General features: G+C 47.3%; 1 protein-coding gene across 3 annotated transcripts; it reads left to right on the forward strand.

The window, feature by feature from the left end:
- The first annotated feature begins 7,834 nt into the window (after positions 1-7,834).
- Positions 7,835-19,605, forward strand: LOC309531040 (sperm microtubule associated protein 2-like). Of its 3 annotated transcripts, none has more exons than XM_082220366.1 (7): positions 7,835-7,943; positions 9,904-10,178; positions 10,890-10,921; positions 12,844-12,910; positions 14,638-14,764; positions 16,595-16,679; positions 19,357-19,605. In XM_082220366.1, the coding sequence occupies exons 2-7, from the start codon at positions 10,141-10,143 to the stop codon at positions 19,371-19,373; spliced, it is 366 nt and encodes a 121-aa protein (XP_082076492.1). In that variant the 5' UTR covers positions 7,835-7,943; positions 9,904-10,140; the 3' UTR covers positions 19,374-19,605. The 3 variants fall into 3 exon arrangements, with proteins under 3 accessions (XP_082076492.1, XP_082076494.1, XP_082076493.1); XM_082220368.1 differs by lacking the exon at positions 7,835-7,943 and adding an exon at positions 8,706-8,815; XM_082220367.1 differs by lacking the exon at positions 7,835-7,943 and adding an exon at positions 8,846-9,010.
- Positions 19,606-20,294: the final 689 nt, after the last annotated feature.

Consider the following 20,294-nt stretch of genomic DNA (forward strand, 5'->3'; position numbering starts at 1 on the left):
CCCTTCTCACCGCTGCTTCTAAGAGCCCTTCCTGCTGCTCTTGCTTCAGACCCTCATCCCTCTGCCTGGAGAAATTGCTGTTGTTGTTTAGTCGTTTAGTCATGTCCGACTCTTTGTGACCCCATGGACCAGAGCACGCCAGGCACTTCTGTCTTCCACTGCCTCCCGCAGTTTGGTCAAACTCAAGCTAGTAGCTTTGAGAACACTGCCAAACTATCTCGTCCTCCGTCATCCCCTACTCCTTGTGCCCTCCATCTTTCCCAACATCAGGGTCTTTTCCAGGGAGTCTTCTCTTCTCCTGAGGTGGCCAAAGTATTGGAGCCTCAGCTTCAGGATCTGTCCTTCCAGTGAGCACTCAGGGCTGATTTCCTTAAGAATGGATAGGTTTGATCTTCTTGCAGTCCATGGGAAATCGCCTCTGCCATAAACTGGTCAGGAGGCAGCTGCTGGCAGACCCGCCTTCGGTCATGTATGATGCAGTGATTCCTGGGAAGGTGACCTTGGGCATGTGCAGAGTGCCTTCCTTTCCCTTTGAATAGCTACAGCTGCCCCCACCCGCCAGAAATGAAAAAGAGACGTCGGCGGGAAAAGTAGTTTGTAGGTGCGGCTCACTTCCAGCACCCTTTCATTCTTCCCTGCCTAGGGCAGACATGAGCAACAGAGGGGTGAGCAGGATCTGCTTTGCTTCTTCTTAAGGCTTGTAGGCCCATCGGTTGGAAACAGGCTACAAAAAAAAAAGTGGCTTTGAAAAAATGGCAGAATTAAAGAGCAGCAAGGTAGCATTGTGTGCATCCGTGTTCCTTCTTGCAGTGAGGTCCAGAGGGTGGCAAAATAAGAATAGGACTTTTCAGTGGTGGCTCCCCAACTGTAGAATACTGTCTTCAGAGAGATGTGCCTGGCACCATCATTATCAGCTTTTAGGTGCCAAGCAAAGATGCTCCTGTTCACCCAAAGTGTTTGACTCTTAACTGGTGGATACACAAGCTTCCACTGTATTGGTGTTCATCTTTGAGTGGGGTAAGGCCGAATTTCCCCTTTTTAAGTTACTGCAGAATCAACCCTTTCAGCCAATTAACATTATTTTATCTTTCTGGTGTATTTTAAATTGTGTACCATGTATGCTTTTATTAATATAAGTCGCTTTGAGTTATTTTTGTAATAAGCAACAAATAAACACAATAACCAATCAATCGTTTTATTTGTATGCCACCTTTCTGAAGTTAAAACCATTATTCATGGTTTCTTCCACTGACTCTGCCATCCTTGCCCTGGACTAGAATAATGCTTTCCCTGGCATTTGCACCCATTACCGGTAATTTAACAGAATCTGCATCCTGCTTAATTGCAAATAAGACCTCAGAGCTGTCTCCCTCTTTCGGGGAAGGGAGATGGACATCTTAAGTTCCTTCTGCCAATTAGGGTTCTTCCAGGTAAGGCCTTGATATTGTAAATGGGCCATGCAGATATCATAAATGGGTTCCTGGCAACAGATGTATCAGATATCCCCTGGAAAGGTTAAACCTGGATTAAATTGGGTGGGTGGAGAGAAACGTATGGCAGTTTTATGCCGACGGTGTTAGGTGGATGCTGAAAAAAACTTCCATGTGTGAGGAGCACTGATCCCACAATAAAAACATGTCTGATCCTCTGCCAGTTTTTCTCTTCTTTCAGTTCGTCTCCCACCTGAAGGCTGAATTCTATCAAAGCAGCCAACAACATGTAGAGTGGTATGCAACTAGGGTGTTCCATCAGCACGAGGATTCACCCTTGTGCAGTGGAGCTTCCTCCCCTCCTCTCTGCCCTCTGCACCTCCTAAATATGTTCTGGGGTTTCCCTCAACCCTCTGAAGCAGATTTGGGGAGGGCATGAGGTGAGCAGGGGGAGAGGAGAAGAGAATTTCCATTATGCAAGGGCAGATATTTGCATTCACAAAATGAGTTCCTTAGGCCTACATTGCATACAACCCATAACTTCCTAAACAGAGATAATCTCTGAAAAAGGGGTAAATAATTTACAGCCTTGTCACTTCTGATGTGCAACATATATGGGCTTTTTTGGCCAGACATGGAAAGAAAGGGAAGGGGCTTTGAAGCAATGACATAGTATGAATTGACAAGGCAGAGGCCATAGATTTTTGGTTTCAGTTCTCTGATATTTCATGAATCTACCACCACCCAGATTACCCTTCATAGCCTGTTGGCAGACTGTATTTGAGATGAAAACATTTCTGTGGAGGATGGGGTCGCAGTAAAAGCTGCCTCAGGTCAGGCTCTGGACGGTAAAACACTTGAAGCTTATAATCTGCAGGTCATTACATTTGCAGGCCATTACAAAATCCTGTTAACGCCTGTATGCTATTTGCTTTCTGGACCTCCGTACCAAATCACTGTAGAGGTTAATTTGTGAACTCAATAAGTGTATTCTCTCAAAATAAGCAAAATGTAATGTGGTGCAGATCTATGGTACTTCCACTCTATTGGGTGCAATCAAAGGAATGTAGACTGTTGGGTAAAGACATGGCAGGCTTGGGTTCAAATTCTTGTTCAACTATGGAACTCTCTTTCTCTCTCTCTCTCTCTCTGTGTGTGTGTGTGTGTGTGTACACACACATATATATACACACAGGCGTGCCAACTTGAATAAAAGATTGAAGGGACCCAAGTAAGCCCCACCCTGCATAATTGATCACATGATGCAGCACATGCACACCATTTGAATGGTAATACCCATCAACTTTGGGAGGGGACAGCCCCCCAAATATTATATGGGGGGCAAAAGAGTTGCCCTACGCGCACACATATACACAATGTCACCAATGGACTATTCCTCTATTGTAAAATCTATTTGTGCCAGTCATTTCAAATGCATTTATTTAACCAAGCATCCTGGTAACATTTCCACAAAATCTATCCATTGCAATCAAACTTCCCTGTGAAGTTCTTGTGATTTTAACATGGGGAGTGTATCGCTTTGGTGGTGTTGGTGGGGAGTCCAAGAATTCATCCGATTACATAGCAACGAACCCTGTGCCTTTTATTCTGGTGGCTACATGAATCTGTTCTATACGCTGTTGTGTATCACTTGTTTAGTTGGCTGAAAATCGCCCGTCGGGGAAATCAAAGCAACTATAAAAAGCTTGCCTGAAGGATTTTAAATATAGTAAAGAAAAAAGAAGAAGAAAAAGGACTCGTTTCTCTGGCAAGGGCTGAACTACGGAGTCCCACTCTCAGCGGAACAAAAGCAATCGGAAATGGCAATCATGGGAAATCTTCAGCGAAGCGACAGTCTGCATTAATTTAAAATGTGCACGCCCGCCCAGGAGTGACATATGGATTTTGTGCCTTGCAGTGCGATGAAGCTTGTGACACCTGTTTCATAAGCACACACCAGCCTGCTTTTTATTTTCTCTCTCTATAAACTGAAGGTAAGAGCGCTGCACCAATCTGACACCAAAAAATTGTGCGGAAAAGTCACCACTAAATGCTTGCTTTGGTTATTTTCAGACTAATTCTAAGAACTCAGCACTTTTGGTTAGAATTCCTTTTATGGTCTCTTTTTCAACCAGCACCCCTAATTTGAAGTTGGAATGTCCACTGTATTGAGTTTGCACACCCATATTGGGCAATATTAGCATGTTTAATATCACAATTTGTCACTAAACCTCTTTGTGTCCCTAATTATCCAACACATGTGAAGATCGCACACATGGAGGCATGATTCCCCTCCCCCCCAGAACCTTAATCCAGAGCCATTTTGCATTTAAGGATGATATGGAAGAGTGCTATAATTGCATACATTCCTTGGGGGAATTAGCAAGAGCCATTGATTCCCAATTTGGATTCAGATTGGAAAGTTTAATCTGTGTGCAGAGTGGAAATGGTGGCCAGAGAGCAAAAAATAGCTTTGCGGCTTGAAACACCAAATGCAATGTTTGCAGAAGAATAAGATGGTTAGCTGCTCAAGTACAAATTTATGCAAGCTGCCCTAACCCACATTTCCTGGACTGCCGATTTATGCTCAACTATGAAAGAGACTGAGACAGACAGGTGAATAATATTACTGTCACTGTATAAGGGGCGAGGAGTGGTGCTGAGGATTTGGCAGGCTGAAATGGAGCTGTACAAGCCCTGAGGGGATGCTTAGGCGCAAATGACACAGGTTTGGAAATGATGGCAGGAAGATAGGGAGATTTAGAGCAGTGTTTCCCAACCTTTTTTGGGCAAAGGCACACTTGTTTCATGAAAAAAATTTCGAGGCACACCACCATTACAGCCCCGTGACGTCAGCGCACAGCGTCACGCCGGGAGGGACATGAATTGCTAGCAAATTACATAATCACCTCCTTGAGGGCTGGCTCATCTTCTCCGAAGGCAGAACCCCATTAATTAACAGCACAGACTCACACCATAGCCAAGACGAGGGGGGAAAACCTCAGTCATGCACAGTCATGCACATGTGGGGGCTAAATGAGGACGAAGACCGGGCAGAGAGCAGGGTTCAAATCACCCCACCTGGCCAGGACAATCCCTGGGTGCTCCCTTGGGCCACTCGCCTGACCCACCTCGCAGGGCTGTTGTTGCGAGGATAACACGGGGAGAACCACGCGCGCCCCCGGGAGCTCCTTGGAGGAGAAAGCGGGCGATGAATGCAATGCACGAAATATATGAGAGGCGACAAGGTTTTGCAGGTGAGGGGCCCCCGCCAGCCTCCGCTTCCAACACCCGGCGCAACGACGCCGAAGTTTCCCCCCGGGCTCGGCTCGGGGAGCAGCGCTGCTCCCCCCCGGCTCCCCTTCGCCCTCCCGGCTCTCTCTGACGCCCACTGGGGACCCCCCTCACCTGCCAAGTCCGGAGCACCGGTGGAAGTTGCATGCATGCATGCAGGGCGCCGCGTTGCCATTGCATTGCACTGCACTCCATGCAACGCCTGCACGCATGCATTGCCTTGCACGCCCGCCAAGGGGTCTCCCCGCGGTCCGATGCGTCCCCTCCGGCGCGGATGCAGCATTGCAAAAATAACCCCCCCCACGCAGCCCTACCTGGGGGGCAGCCTCCGCCTCCGCCGCTCCGCCTCCGCCGCTCCGCCTCCACGGGGATCCCCGGGCTCCATCCTGCCGCCCGATCTCCGCGGGGGCGCAGGCAGGCTGCGCGGGGTCTGCGCGGAAGAGCCCCTGCCCGCCCGGCCGCCGCCGCCGCGCTCATTCCATGGCCGGGAGAAGAGCGCTTCAAACAAAACGCCCGGCCCTCTAGGCCACGCTGGGAAACGTAGTTTGTGCACCCTGCGCGGGCGCAGAGCCCAAGGGCGAGGGGACTACGGATCCTGGCAGCCCCCGCACCGGGGACGGAGGGGGAGAGGCCGGGTGCAGGGATGGAGGGACGGGTGGGCGAGCGAGTGAGTGAGTGGCAGCTGCCAAGCCTTGGCCGAGAGCCAGGAAGGGCCTCCCCGGAGGAGGAGGAGGAGGAGGGAGGCGCAGAGCGGGAGGGAACCCCAGGGGTCATCTAGTGACGGCGCCCCAATCGAAAATTTGACTTAAAAAAAAAATTTCAATTTTTTTAATTTTTCCCGCGGCACACCAGGCAACATCTCACGGCACACTAGTGTGCCGCGGAACAGTGGTTGGGAAACACTGATTTAGAGAATAGGGGAGGTGGAAGGAAAGCATGGAACAATAATCACCTGTTCCAAGGAGAAGATGAGTGCTCCTTGACTCTCACTATAACACTACGGTTTGGTGCTCAGTCTTCAGGGCTTCATGGAGTGGCTGGCCATGAATTCTTGGGCATTTTGCTATTTGATGACCAGACACCTCATGGGGTCAAGAAATATACAGTGGTGTAGGGGACTCTCCCTCTCTCTTCTCCCCCTTTCTTTTTCCTTCCCTTTCCTGCTTCTACCGTATCCTCTATATCATACACCCTAGCTTAGTGTTGATGATTATTATTGCTATTCATTTTATTCCAACGCACTTCTCTTTACTAATTTCCTCTGTGTGTCTTTTGTATACGGTGTGACGGGCACAGTTCTCCAAATGGTGGGAGAATGATTCTGTGAATCCACCCTAATAATTTTTAGCTTCCCTCCTTGGATGTTGCAGTACAGGTGTCAGTTGGCCATGGGCTATGAGAACAATGTCAGTACTCTTTTTAATATATTTTTTAAATTAAATTTTCTGTTTTTCAGTTTAAAATACTCATTTTTACATCCTTAAGATATCAGTGACTTCCTTTCTTCTCTTTCCATGGTTCATTTTACATATCATAAATCCCTGCATATTTTACAAAAACTATACCATTCAGTATTCCATTATTACATCCATCAAAACTTATTTACACTGTTGAATTTATCTTAATGCTGCCAGTGTCCTCAGCTGTACACAGTTATATTCAATAAACATTTTCCAATCTTCTCTAAACGTATGTTCTTCTTGTTCTCTTATTTTATTTGTTAAGTCTGCAAGCTGCACATATTCTGTCAATTTAAGTTGCTCTTCTTCTTTGGTTGGGACCTCGCTCATTTCCCATTTAACAATGTCAGGACTCTTTCCTAGACTGCTCTATAACTGGCTTTGGTATGGCCTACACTGAAGACAAGAAGCAGTACTGTGAATAGTCATCGTTTGGAGGGAGTGGGGACAAGTATAGAGTGCAAACACACTGATACCATCTTTAATGGGCTGCGTGAATTTTCCTTGTGAGTTTGTCTTCTTCTGCATTGTATGTCAGAGTGTATGTGTATCTCTGAGCTGTCTACCTTAATTTCCTCAGTTGTCTCTTCCATCTTTGTCTCTCAGGGGAATACAGAAGGCGACAGGAGGGTGTACTCCTGCTCTTGAAGCCTGCAAGTGGGTGGATGCACTGCTTCCGTGGCATATCAGTCGCCGTGACTATTTTTGTTTCACTGCTACAAGAAAACGAATGTTTATGACATGTTCTTCATGAAGGAAAGCCCTGAAGGGCATGATCACAGTCGAACCTTTATTATGCAGACCTTGGTTATATAAATCAGCGCTGGAATAATTCTGGAGGAAAGTTCTTAAATATATTTTCTCCTAACAGGAATATACTTGCAAACAATAACATACATATTCTCAGAGATTCTCTCCACCTCACCCCTGGCATTCTAACATTAGGAGAGAAAGGTGAAGCAAGGTGTAAGAATGTTTAATTCTGCAAGTGCTGACCTAGGTGTCATCTGAACCTGGGTTCATGGTTTTGCTCTCTCAAAACTAACCATGAGTTTTATTCAAGAATTGTCCTGTGGTTTATGACTCATGGTTTTATCCTGCAGAGCTAAACCAGGTTCAGATCACACATTAAGCAAGACCATGGCTTAACACAGCACGGTGCAGCAGCAGAAGGACCAGGGAGGAGCAAAGCAGCCACAATCTCATCTTGCGGAGCCCACGTACTTGCACGTTCACTATAAACCATGGTTTGGCTTAACATGATGTGGAAACTAGGTCAGTTATTAACAGGTGAAGCCATGGGGATGCGGGAAGAGTGTCAACACCCGCTGGTCTGTTGTCTGTTATGCAGCTTTGCCAGGCAGAGTCTGGACCTGGGCAGTTGGCCAACCCTACTGAGGGGTCTTTTCCTTCAGAACCCGCTCACCTTTGATGCAGTTCAATAAAAGCTTTTACTTTTACTTTCAGAGGTATTTTGATGGCACACCAGCAGAGAAGGGCTTCTGTCCCCATGTCCACCATGTGGGCCTCTCCTAGAAGACATCTGGTTGGCTATTATGGAGAGCAGGGTGTTTGATTCAATGGCCCTAATTTAGTCTCTCTTACTACATCCTTATGCCCCTTTGGCTGTTCCTAGAGTGCAGCCTAGACATTAGGTCTGCAGGAGCTCCCCCAGCAACGGAAGATGTGGTCACAGTCCCCATGGCAACAGCTGTTTGCATCGCTGTGTTCTATTGAATCATGTGGAGACTTGGGACAGGTTGGTATCAGCGGTGGGGGTGGGTAATAAGCAGCAGAAAGCATCCAAGAAGGAGTCAAAGGCAGAGAGGGAGAGGTGGAAAAGCATCCCCTGTTGGAGGCTGGGAAGCAGGGCAGAGATGTGCCTCTAAATCCACAAATCTACGTTGGCGGGGACAACTTGCCAGAACCTTTCCCTGTCGGTATTCTCCAAATTGACTTTGGAGGATACTGACTTTTAAATCTATGAAAAAAGGAAGGTTTAAAGTTTGGACATTTTCTCCTGCCAATATGGTACTAGTAAAAGGTAAAGGGACCCCTGACCATTAGGTCTAGTCGTGGCCGACTCTGGGGTTGCGGCGCTCATCTCGCTTTATTGGCTGAGGTAGCTGGCGTACAGCTTCTGGGTCATGTGGCCAGCATGACTAACCCACTTCTGGAGAACCAGAGCACTGCACGCAAACGCCGTTTACCTTCCCACTGGAGCGGTACCTATTTATCTACTTGCACTTTGACGTGCTTTCAAACTGCTAGGTTGGCAGGAGCAGGGACCGAGCAGCAACAGGAGGCCACCCCGTCGCAGGGATTTGAACTGCCGATCTTCTGATCAACAAGCCCTAGGTTTAACCCACAGCGCCACCCGCGTCCCTTAATATGGTGCTAGCCACCTTTAAAACAAACAAACAAACAAACAAACAAACAAACCAATAGCCTTTCCAAAGTAATCAGATGAGCAGCTCATTGTAAATACAGAAAATATGTTATTATGATTAACAGTTACGTTTGCTATAAGCTTGTAGGTCTTTCCCATTCTTGGTATGAATTTATTGAAGATGGTCATGGAAGGGCAGCCAAAATGATCATGGGACTGGAACAACTCTCTTAGGAGGAAAGGTTGTGACTTTTTAGTTTTGAAAAAAAAACAAGTAAAGGAAGGCATGATAGAATTGTATGGTATTATGCGTGATGTGGAGTACTGGACAGAGGCTTTATTCTTCATAATACTTGAACTTGGGGCCATCCAATGATGCTTGAATGGTGGGAGTTTCAGGATGAACAAAAGGCAGTACTTCTTCACACAAAACACAGGTAAATGCTGCAATTTGCTGCCGCAAGGTGTAGTCATGGCCATTAGCTTGGTTGGCTTTGAAAAAGGTTTAGACCAGGGGTTGTCCCTAGCGCCCACTAGTGGGTGTTTCAGGATTCTAGGTGGGTGGTAGGGGGTTCTACAGCACAAGCTGAATCCTCCTTCCATCGAGCACTGGTGGGCAGTAAGGAAATTTTACCATCAAGGAAGATGCATTAGTGGGCGGCAGGTATAAAAAGGTTGACTACCTCTGGTTTAGACAAATCCAGGAGGACAAGGCTATCGGTGGGTACCTGTGGAGGGTATATTTTGCCTCCACTGTTGAAGGCAGTAATACTTCTGCAAACCAGTTGACGGGAATTGCAGGTGGGGAGAGCACTCAGCTCCTGTTTTTGGCTTCTCATTGGTATATGATTGACCACTTTGAGCACAGGATGCTGCACTAAGATAGCCTTTTGGTCTGATGCAACAGGACTCTTTATTACTAACAAAAACAACAACGTAAGCTAAATCTATCTAGCACCTGGCGACATATCAGAATACCATACCCTCCAACATGTCCAGGCCCAAAACCAGGCCGCATGGCTTCTGAGCAAGTCACATGACCTGCGTGAGATTGCAGCCCCACCAAAAGTGCTTTTTTCAGGACTGTGTGCTTCCATGAGAGCACAGCACCCAAAAACACACATTTGGGAGTGCTGTGTGAGATTGAAAAAAGCACTTTTGGGGTGTGAGATTGCAACATCCAAAATGGCTGCTGGCTCTTACATGAAAAAATGGGATGTCCCGGTTTTCCCAGGACAGTTGTGGAGTATGGAATACTGTTTTTGGTAAGCAGAGTTATATACTACTTTTTCAAAACCTGCTCCCCTTTCTTTCCTCACTCTCACCCAAGGAAGGCCCTCAGAAACTTGAGATCCTGGGGCCATGTGCCCTGAGGGCTGAAGATGGCCCTCTGAAAACAAAGTCTCTGGCCAAAATCCTAGACGTCCCCAAGACATCTAGTTGCCGAAATTCACCACCTGGCTGGAAACATAATTGTGATTCCTAGAAGGAACACCGTTTCCAGAGCTGGTTGCTCTGGCAACACATACCTTTGAAATGGGATTAGAGGACGTAGGATTGGATCAACATGCTTGGCCAGGTGCAAGATAACCAACAATTTAAGAGGTAAGAACTACGTCTGTTGTCCTTTGTCCCAGTATCAATGCTCATTGGTGTTGGGGTGAAATGTCATGTTTGTATTAAATCAAACTTACTTACAACTTACCTTTCCTCTGCTCTTTCCAGACATGGTTTACAATTTAAAGCTCTGTGTCTGAGCAGACCCCCAATTTATTTTATTTTTTGCTCCAGAGCTTTCCTTGCAAAAAAACCTCCACTCTTTAAAGCTCAACTGGCGCAAATGGTAATCCTCATAAAATACGAATTGACGTTTGCTCAGATTAAGCTTTCAAGAGTGGGTTTTGGAAGGGAAATCTGGGGGCAGAATAAAAATGCTCAGACACAGAGTGCACACCTCTGCCGGGAAATAGCAGAGGGAAAGGTAAGTGTGGATAAGTCGTTTGTGGTCTCAGATTTCACTGTGCGTTAGTTAGCCAGCTTATTTATTTCTATATGCTGCAAAGCTGCGGGAAACTATTTGATTTAGTAGATCTGCCAGCATGAAAGTTTCCGCCATAAAGCACTGCCACTGCTAAGGGGAGGGGGGAGGAAATGCAGCAATTCATCTCAGAAACAGCCTGTAGTTTTAAACTAGTATAAAACAGATGCGTGTTTGAGTGTAGATCTGCCTAGAAGAATATCAGAGCTGGGCACAGAGACAGGAGTGATTTTGCCAATGCTTTTAACACACTCTCCCCGCCCCCTGTCTCTCCCTAGGCATACATCAGAACGTAGAGGCACAGTCCCAGGCAAGTTGTCAAGTATTTGTGCTCTGATCAGTGCTGACAACAGAATTTTGGTGGGGGGTGGCAGTTTGGGGCATGGTAACCTCTGTGCTACCCTTTATCCCAGGAGAGCTAGTACTTTGGCTACTCTGTGTAAAGTGGAAAAAGCAGCGTTGTTTTTAGCACAGTGGATCCTCAGCTGGCCTTGGGCTTTGGCAAATCCTCTGAGGCTCGTTCTGGCTCTGATGCTTTAGAAGAGCGGCCAAGAACCTGTGCTTTTTCAGATGTTCTTGGGTGACAACTCCTGTCATGACTGACCATTGGCCATGCTGATAGGGGCAGGTGGGAATTGCCATTCAGCCACATCTGGAGTTCTGCAGGTTCCCCATCCTTGCTTTTGGAACATTTACTGAATCCTAGCCTACTTTAAGGCGAGTCGCGTTGGCATCACCACCACCATTTCCATTTCCCATTGCTGCCTAGGGTGTTTTTTAAGAGAAGGAGAAAGGTGGAGGCAGAGATAGAAATTTGACAGGGCTTCGTAGAACAAAGCCAGGGCCGTGTGTGACGAGGATTCTGGCCTGCCTTATTTCTACCATCGCAGACAGTGGAAATTTAACTTGCTGGATTGATGGGCACTATTTAAATGGGCACTGTTTATCCACACTTCCTCGTGCCTTGCTGCTTTCTCCCAGGGAAAACCGCTCTTTAGTGCTCAATTGGACCAAACAGCAATTTCAGTTTTCTCCAGATTGACATTTGCTCCTATATATCACTAAAGGATGAGTTTACTCTGTGAAAGCGGCCAGGCAAGGGGAAAACCACTCAGACCCATGTCTCAAAAGCATAGGTCAAGTGGGAAACCACTTGGACCCAGGTATTCTATGTGCAAGACAAATGTGGGCAAGCAAGCCCTGACTCTTGAAGGAGAAGGGGTACGTTATCTAATGAAGAGAGATGGTGACGTTGCCTCAGGCACTGGGAATGACAAACCACCAAGATATTTCCTTTAATATTCTCTCTGACTTTAATATTCCCTCTTACTGTGTTTTGGTAAAATTGCAGGCAGATGAAGATGTTGGACGGTGGGTGAAAGACCCTGTGTGAATGGCAGGGAAGGGTGGGTCCATAGGCGCCGACTCCATGGGGCCTGAGGGGGCTCGAGCCCCCTCAAAAAAAAATTTGGGGGGGCTCAGCCCCCCCAATAATCTCGGGCGCCCTTCCAGCAGAGCGCCGCCGCCATCCCCCGCCTCCTCCCCACCTGCTCCCTCGCCAGCCAGCCAGCCAGCCGCGCGCCCTAGTCGGAGAGCCCCGGCCGTCCCCCGCGAGATTAGGGAATCCCCGGGGGCGGGGGGCTCCTGCCTCGCTGCTTCGCAGCACCACCGCCACTGCCAAGGCACTGCCGGGGGGGAATTTCCTTCCTCCTGGTGGTTTCAGCGGTTTAGGGCCGAAGCGGAGGGGGCTCGCCCTCTCTTCTCCGGCTAGCCCCACGTTTCCCGCATATCAGCTGTTCCGGAGCTGATTAATAGGCGCAGCACGCTCTCCCCTATTTGCTCACGAGGAGGCGGCGCCACTTTATTTGCATATTCATGAGCTTATTTATTATTCATGAGCTTTCCCGGGCCCCCCCCCAATATTTTTTATAAGTCCGCGTCCCTGGGTGGGTCTCCCAGGGTGAGAGGCAGGGGAAGGAAAGAGATGCTGCAGGGCAAGAGATGGGAGGGTGCATCCTTCTCCGTATGGGATAAAAATTAGGATATACTGGTGAGATAGTATTTCTCTCTCTCCCTCTCCCTCCCTCCCTCTTTCTCTCTCTTATTATTTTTTTGTTTGTTTAGATTAGTTTGTTGTTCTATTGTATTGTGAAAAGTCTTAATAAAACTTTATATATAAAAGGCCCACTAACACAAATACATGTAAATATATTTAAAAATACTTCTCTTCAGTCTTAACTCCTAGGCTAGAAGAGCTGGCTAAATGCAAAACCGTACATCCACGTTATAAAGCAGACAGGTGAGGAATAAAGTGACTAGACTTCAGACAAATAAAAATCCACCCTGGATTGACGGATTTGTTTACAATGACCGAATTAACTCAGTATGCACATATATGAGAAAGGGAACGGCATGCTAAAGCTGGACAACCAATTTTATTATGTTGCAACACAGTTTCAGAGCAAGATTCGCTGTCCTTTAGATCTTTGTGTTTTTTATGCCACCCTTCAATGATTTCTCCAGGGTGGTTTACCAGAAAGAATGAAGGAATTAAAATGTAAGTGCAATACTAACTATAAACTAAAAACCACAAAAAGCAGCATAATACAGCAGGAGGAAAAATGCGCCTAAAAAGCTCAGGAGAATCAAAGCCTGGCAGGGCAATAAGTCTGGTGATTGTGGTTTCCCCCAGTACAAAACAGTCCTGTGATCTCACCATTGTAGGGCCATAGCTGGCGGTATCCAAATCCACACCTAGAATGTGTGCTTTACAGTCCAGGCTTCTTGTGCAGGAGCTGGGGAGGCTAGAGCAGTGATGGGAGCTGCATACCCTCCAACATTTCTCTGATGAAAATTGATTTTGGTCAGGACTGCATCAGGGGAGAATACCGTTGATTCCCCCTCCCTCCTTGCCTGCAGTGATCTTACAATTATCAGCCCTTCCAGAGGCTGCTATTGCCTGTTACCTTACCTGTATTATAAAACGCATGAGCAGTAGATGCAAACAATCATTTCAAGGCTGCTTCGGACTAGATGCATACCCTCCAACATTTCTCTGATGAAAATAGGGACGTCCCATTCCATAATGATCATTTTACTATTTATACCCCACACATCTTACTGGGTTGCCCCAGCCACTCTGGGCAGCTTCCAACGTATATTAAAACATAATAGAACATTAAACATTAAAAAAACCCCTTCCCTATACTGTACAGGATTGCCTTCAGGGGTCGGATAGCGCTATACCCTCCAATATTTCTCCAATGAAATAGGGACATCCTAAGGAAAACGGGACATTCTGGGATCAAATCAGAAACCAGGACGGCTTCTTTCAACAACTTTGTCCAGATTTTCCCTTTTGAGAGTATTGCATCCCTACACTTGGAGGGTCTGGAGTTGGGCCCTAAGATGCAATAACTAAACAATGTTATCTGTCCTTTATCTGTACCGACTGTACAAAAGTCAACAAGAATTCAGTAATCGCAGCCAAAGAAAGCAAATAACATGTAAATAACATCTGTGCACAACTGAACTGCAGGCTCTGCCTTACAGCTATTCAAAGCCCCCAGCCTCAAAATGCAATTGCATCCTGAAAATTGCAGGCACGCAACTGCAAAATGCAGTGACACCGTTTGTCAAGGAACACAAGTCTCTTGAGACATTTCCTCCTAGACTTTGATCTTCTTGCAGCGATAGGAGCTGCAACTGCATGATTTCTTCCTTGGCCTCTAAATAGCTGGTGTGTGTAGGAGGAGACCCAGAGAGCTAGATCAAATCTTGATGTGGGCCTTATCTGTGCTGTAGGTTGGGGAGATTCCACACCACTGATCTAGTTCTTTTAAAAGGAGGGGGAAAACATTTATATTGCAGACATTGCAAAACCATGTGGCAAGCTGTTCCATAGGCTGTGTATGAACTATTTCCTTTAATATGCCTTACGTTTCCTGCCATCAATTTTATTAGATGTCTGAGAGAGACATATTGTCTCATGCGTTGCTGCTGTTTTCCTTTTGTTGGCAAACCCAGACCCACCGCTGAATGGTTCGTGACAGAGGCAGCTCTGAGGGCGCAGGCGTCACCCAGGTTGAAGGAGCTGGCACGGCCTCGGCCTTGCCCAGCTGGCTGGGAATTCCATCGTTCCCCTTATTCTGTGGTATGTAAGTCCTTCACTAGCCTGCCTCCTTTTTGGCCCATCTGGCGTGATTGCCCCTAATGCTTCCCTGCAGTTGAGATTCCACACGATGATGTAGCTGCTCCATGTTAGCTTGCTGCTTACAGACATTTGTGGCAGCCTCATACCCTGTTGCTGTAACATTCGAATAAAGCTTCCCTTCCCTCTCTATAGCAGGTGTTGGGAATCTTCAGACCGTGAACCAGATTTGGCCCATGGGGCGTGAAATGTACTCAGAGTCCACAGTGGATTTCATGCTCTTTATTCAGCTCATAGTGGAGAGGAGGAATGGAAGTTCCCCCAGAATGTCTGCTTTATATACATTATTTACACAATGGGCCCCATGTGATTGGCTAATTCCAGGATTCTCCTGTAGGCCAATCAGGTTGCGGATTCACTTCCACCTGGAGCTGGATTGGGTGGCTCCTGTGGACCAATCAGACTGCTGCATTCTGAATCCTATTGTTCTAGGACCAATCAGACTGCTGCATACTGAATCCTATTGTTCTAGGACCAATCAGACTGCTGCATTTTGGATCCTATTCAACTCAGTACATAACAAGGCTGTTCTTCAAAAACCACGCTCACCTGCCCCACACCCAGCATGGTCAAGAGCTTCTACTCCACAACATCAGCTGCTGCCATCAGGGAGAGAGACAAGCCAATGTCGCCATGATGAGCCCACTTCCTGTGCCACAGGTTCCTGTGCCACATATGCAGTAGAAATCCACAGAGCAATGAGCAGAAGCCTTTTTATGTGCAGAAAGCAGAAACCATCAAATCTTTGCTTCTGATCATTGGCTTTTGGGTTGCCCTCTATATGCTCCAACTTGTGCCCCTCTTTTGTTGACCTTCCTTCCACTCTCAGCTCCATGCCACCTGCCAAACTACCCTCATCTTGTCATGTAACTTCCTTCCCTTCCATCCGTTCAATTGGTCCACCACGCCACCTCTGCCTCCCCTGGTTCTTGCTTGTGTACTCTTTGCTGCATGAATATTATTACGTTGTCTCTCCTCATGATCCTGCTTTCCCTCATCCAGCCTCTTCTTCATTCCTGAATCCTAATATGACAGGGATGGGGTTCTTGTGCCCCTCCAGAAGGTACCAGACTACAACTCCCATCATCCCTGGCCATTGGCCATGCAGGCTGCAGCTGATGGGAGTTGTGTTCTAACAAGATTTGAGTGACATCGGTTCTCTATCCCTGTGACAGAGCAGATTGTTCAAGGGGTTTAGCAATCATTCTCTGTAGTAGTGGCATTAGGGTGGCCATATCTTGAAGAGCAAAAAAGAGGACAGCCCGAGCCGCTGCCAGTCAGAGCGGGGAAAAGAGGTGCGTGGATGCGCCTCCACAACCCTACACAAATCCAGAGTAGAGTCCCTAAGACGGTTGGTTGATGTCTTGTACGCCTCCTTCCAGCAACTCCTGCAGCCAAGCTGGTGCCAAACGCATTGCTTTGCTTCACTTTGGACCACATCAGTGAGGCCGAGAGGGGGCAGGTCTTGGCATCTGGGCAGCACAGGACCTCCATACACACTGCCCCAGGCTTGCACCCCAGGGAGGTCATTTGGGTGCTGCTAATGCAGCGGTTTGACTTCACCCCCAGAGGCACACTCCACTGTCCCTTAAGACAAACGGATGCCAACAAATAGTGAACCTTGTTGGGCATAATTTTTGGAAAGCTGCTGCAAGGGGAATTTGATTTGCTGTTCCTTCGTGCCACCTGCCACCCTCTCTTTGCTTGTGTGCAGTCCTGGCGCACAGACGTAGAGCATCCATGGAATACGACATCCTTCTCTCTTGTCTTCAGGTGACTCATGCAGCAAAGAATGCCGTCGCCTCAGATAGGCTACTTGCTCTAGCCAAGCCAAGGCCACAAGCCACAGAAGCAAACAGTAAGCCTACCCTTTTCTTGGTTACCATTCTGTGACAGGTTGAGGGGTTATGCTTTCCCTTGCTATCAACCCCCCCCCCCATTCATTCATTCATTCATTCATTGAATTTCTCTATTGCATTTATATCCCACCTTTTTCTCCAAGGAGCTCAGGATGGCATATCTGGTTCTCTCCCATGTCAATTACTCCCCACAACAACCCTGTGAGGTAGGGCCAGGAGGAAGCTACTGGCCCAAGGTCACCCAGTGAGCTTCATGACTGAGTGAGGATTTGAACCCTGGTCTGCCATGTCCTTGTCTGACACTCTAACCATAACACCACATTGGCTTTCTTGTCCATTTCCAACTTTTTGTACAAAAGTCCCCTACTTTCCCCCCCCCCCCAATTGTTTAGACTGCACCAAAACATCATATTTTGTTCAACTGCTTGGGGAGTTTCTTGGCTCTTTTGCCAAGGACTCCTCTGTTGAGCCAAGATTTAGGAGAGAATCAAACTGAGGAAGGAGCTCCCCATTTGCATGGACTGGCAGAGTCCCCCCAACCCCAGGCGACCCCCAAGTGGAATAATGACTCAAGACAACGTGCTATGGGATTAAAATTGGCCACAACTTTATTACGTTTCAGATGTAGGGAGACCTTGGCTCAGGCATTGGGCGTTTATCCTTCCCAGTCCCCAGCTGGGGATCTGGGGGACATCAGGGTTATCCAGAATGTGTGGGGATTGGAGTGGCTCTGGAGAACATATGCTCAAGCAGAGAGCTTGCCCTCCGTTTCGCCGCCGTTGTAGAGAAGAGCAATGACAACCTCTCAGCGTATGGCCAATGCCTCCCCCTCAAGACCCCTTTAACAGGGAACTCTGGGATTGCCACTGCAAGGGGGCGTGAGTCGCGCTTCACGCCCTCCCTCCCATTCAGGGAAGATAGACTAAAGGATTCCGTGCAAGGCCTGAAACCTCCAAAGTTGTGACGTTTTGCTACGGGGAAGGCAAAACCTGCCAATGCAGGACAATTCCCTTCAACAGCGACCATGACATAGCAGCGCCCACGTACCTGTGGAGAAGAGGTTAACCTGCAAAAGAAGGCTTAACTGAGGGAGGGCAGGGTAGGAAAAGCTCTGGAGCCAACTGATGATTCCCAGGTAAGATCCACCCTCTGTTGTGTGGCCAGGGCGGTGCCTCCCCCTACCTGGCCGATCCTCTGGCAACGCCTCCTCAGGTGGGATTGGGCAACTGGCTGAAGTAGGCAGAGACCTCCAGGTATCCAGCCTGGGGAGGGCGAAGCCAGCCTGTTCTGCCCAGAGCCGCATGGGATCCGGGGGGCTGTGTGCACCCACGCAAAAGGCGCCCCCCATTTGATGTGGGGAGCGGTCATTGCTTTCCAGAGCTCAGAAGACACAGAACTTTACAAATCATTGTGAAAAATCCTTAGGACTCAAAGGACAGCTGTGCAGGCAGAAAGTGGAGAAGGTTTTACAGTGGTACCCCGGGTTACAGACGCTTCAGGTCACAGACACTTCAGGTTACAGGCTCTGCTAACCCAGAAATAGTACCTCGGATTAAGGACTTTGCTTCAGGATGAGAACAGAAATTGTGCGACGGTGGCAGCAGCGGGAGGCCCCATTAGCTAAAGTGGTGCTTCAGGTTAAGAACAGTTTCAGGTTAAGAACGGACCCCCGGAATGAATTAAGTGCGTAACCAGAGTTACCACTGTATAAGATGTTCCAGAGCAGGCCCTTTTTGAAACCAATGAAACTTAATGTCAAGACATTTGTTATTAATTTTAGTAGTAGTAGAGGGAAGAGGGAAGGCAACACTCTCTGGCCACACCATACATTGAAAGCACTCTGATACCACTTTAAACAGTCGTCATGGCTTCCCCCAAAGAATCCTGGGAGCTGTAGTTCATTAAGGATCCCGAGAGTTATCCTAGCCCCCTAACAGAGCTACATTTCCCAGAGTTCCCTGTGAAGATGGACTGATTTGTAATTCACTCTGTTGATTGTAACTCTGTGAGGGAAATAGGGGTCTCCTAACAGATCTCACCCCAGCACAATCCAGGGAAGCTGTAGCAATGTTGATATTGGGAGTGGGTCTCCATGGCTCTGCTGCCTAAGGTGAGACATGACAGAGCCAGCCTGCTCTGGGCACTATAACGCAGATGAGATAGCTTAAGTCTTCTCAAAAGGCTGAAAATCTGAGAAGTTTTGCTGATTGTGACCTCACTGCATCTTCAGGAATGTGTTGCTGGAATGTGGCTGAATGTGTTGCTGGAAGGCTGAATGTTGCTGAATGTGTTGCTGGAAGGCTGAAAATCTGAGAAGTTTTGCTGATTGTGACCTCACTGCATCTTCAGGAATGTGTTGCTTGGTTGAGAGCCAGTGTGGTGTAGTGGTTAAGAGTGGTAGTCACGTAATCTGGGAAACCGGGTTCGTGTCTCCGCTCCTCCACATGCAGCTGCTGGGTGACCTTGGGCCAGTCACACTTCTGTGAAGTCTCTCAGCCCCACTCACCTCACAGAGTGTTTGTTGTGGGGGAGGAAGGGAAAGGAGAATGTTAGCCGCTTTGAGACTCCTGAAGGGGAGTGAAAGGCGGGATATCAAATCCAAACTCTTCTTCTTCTTCTTCTTCTTGCTGCCCCTGAATTAAACCCCAATCTAACGCTTCTGGTTTGCTCTTGCAGCAAAATCTGGAAAGTAAATCCAAGGAGCGGTTGTTGAATTTGCGAAGCTTGGCAGACTCTCTGAACTTCAGATCTACATCTTAGGTGGTGGCAATCTTTACCAAGTTTCCAAGCCTCCTCTTCAGTATTTACCTGGTCCTCACATTCTTGAAATCAGTCATCCTGGGAGCGTAGAGGCAAAGTGGACATTACTCAGCCTTGACATTGACCAACTTGAGGAAGTGATTAAAGTATCTTGCACCCATCAAATCTGTAAACTGGGAATGATGTTTCATCAGTTTGGGAGGCTCCAGTCTATTGCTTGGTTGAGTAAAATTTTGGTCCTGCTATTTCCCTAGGTTGGGGGGGGGGGGGAGGAGAGCCTAGCTCTTAACACAACTTTGAGAAGTTCCTATGTCTTGCAGGGTCAACATTATTTGTTTATCTATTTAATGCTTCTAAACCACTTCCCCGCTAATGTTTTTCAAGCGGTGCACAACAGAAATATATATTTAAAAACATGAGTGATATTCAGCTAAGTTTTACTCAGATTAAACTCATTGAAATGAATGGACCTAACTTAATCTTGTTTATTAATTTCAGTGGGTCTCCTCTGACTAAAACTTAGTTGTGTATCATCTATCTATCTATCTATCTATCTATCTATCTATCTATCTGAAAAACTGTAGAGATCTAAAAACATGGATGTTTGTAAGCATCACATTGCAAAAATTCCACATAGTATGTTGTTTGCGGGTGCCTGGAACCCTCCCCCAATCTAATTCCTGGGTGCCACACACTGGATTTAGCATGTTAAAATACAAACCAGAAGCTAGCCTGATAATGACCCTCTAAAGATGAGTCGTTAGGGTCACAAAGGGAATGGCTCTGGGCCAGAGAGCCAGTGGGAGAGGCCCTTCCCACAACTCATAATTAATTAGAAAGACAAAAGCCTTTGC

Source organism: Podarcis vaucheri, assembly GCF_965113315.1.
Source record: "Podarcis vaucheri genome assembly, chromosome: 4".
Lineage (NCBI taxonomy): Eukaryota > Metazoa > Chordata > Lepidosauria > Squamata > Lacertidae > Podarcis > Podarcis vaucheri.

What these genes read in the sequence shown, in the direction of transcription:
- LOC309531040 (XM_082220366.1), top strand. Translation starts at nt 10,141, where the DNA reads ATGCTTGGCCAGGTGCAAGATAACCAACAATTTAAGAG. An exon ending in GATAACCAACAATTTAAGAG is followed by an intron (nt 10,179 to 10,889) that starts GTAAGAACTACG and finishes GTCTCTCCCTAG; the next exon opens with GCATACATCAGAACGTAGAG. An exon ending in ACGTAGAGGCACAGTCCCAG is followed by an intron (nt 10,922 to 12,843) that starts GCAAGTTGTCAA and finishes ACTTCTCTTCAG; the next exon opens with TCTTAACTCCTAGGCTAGAA.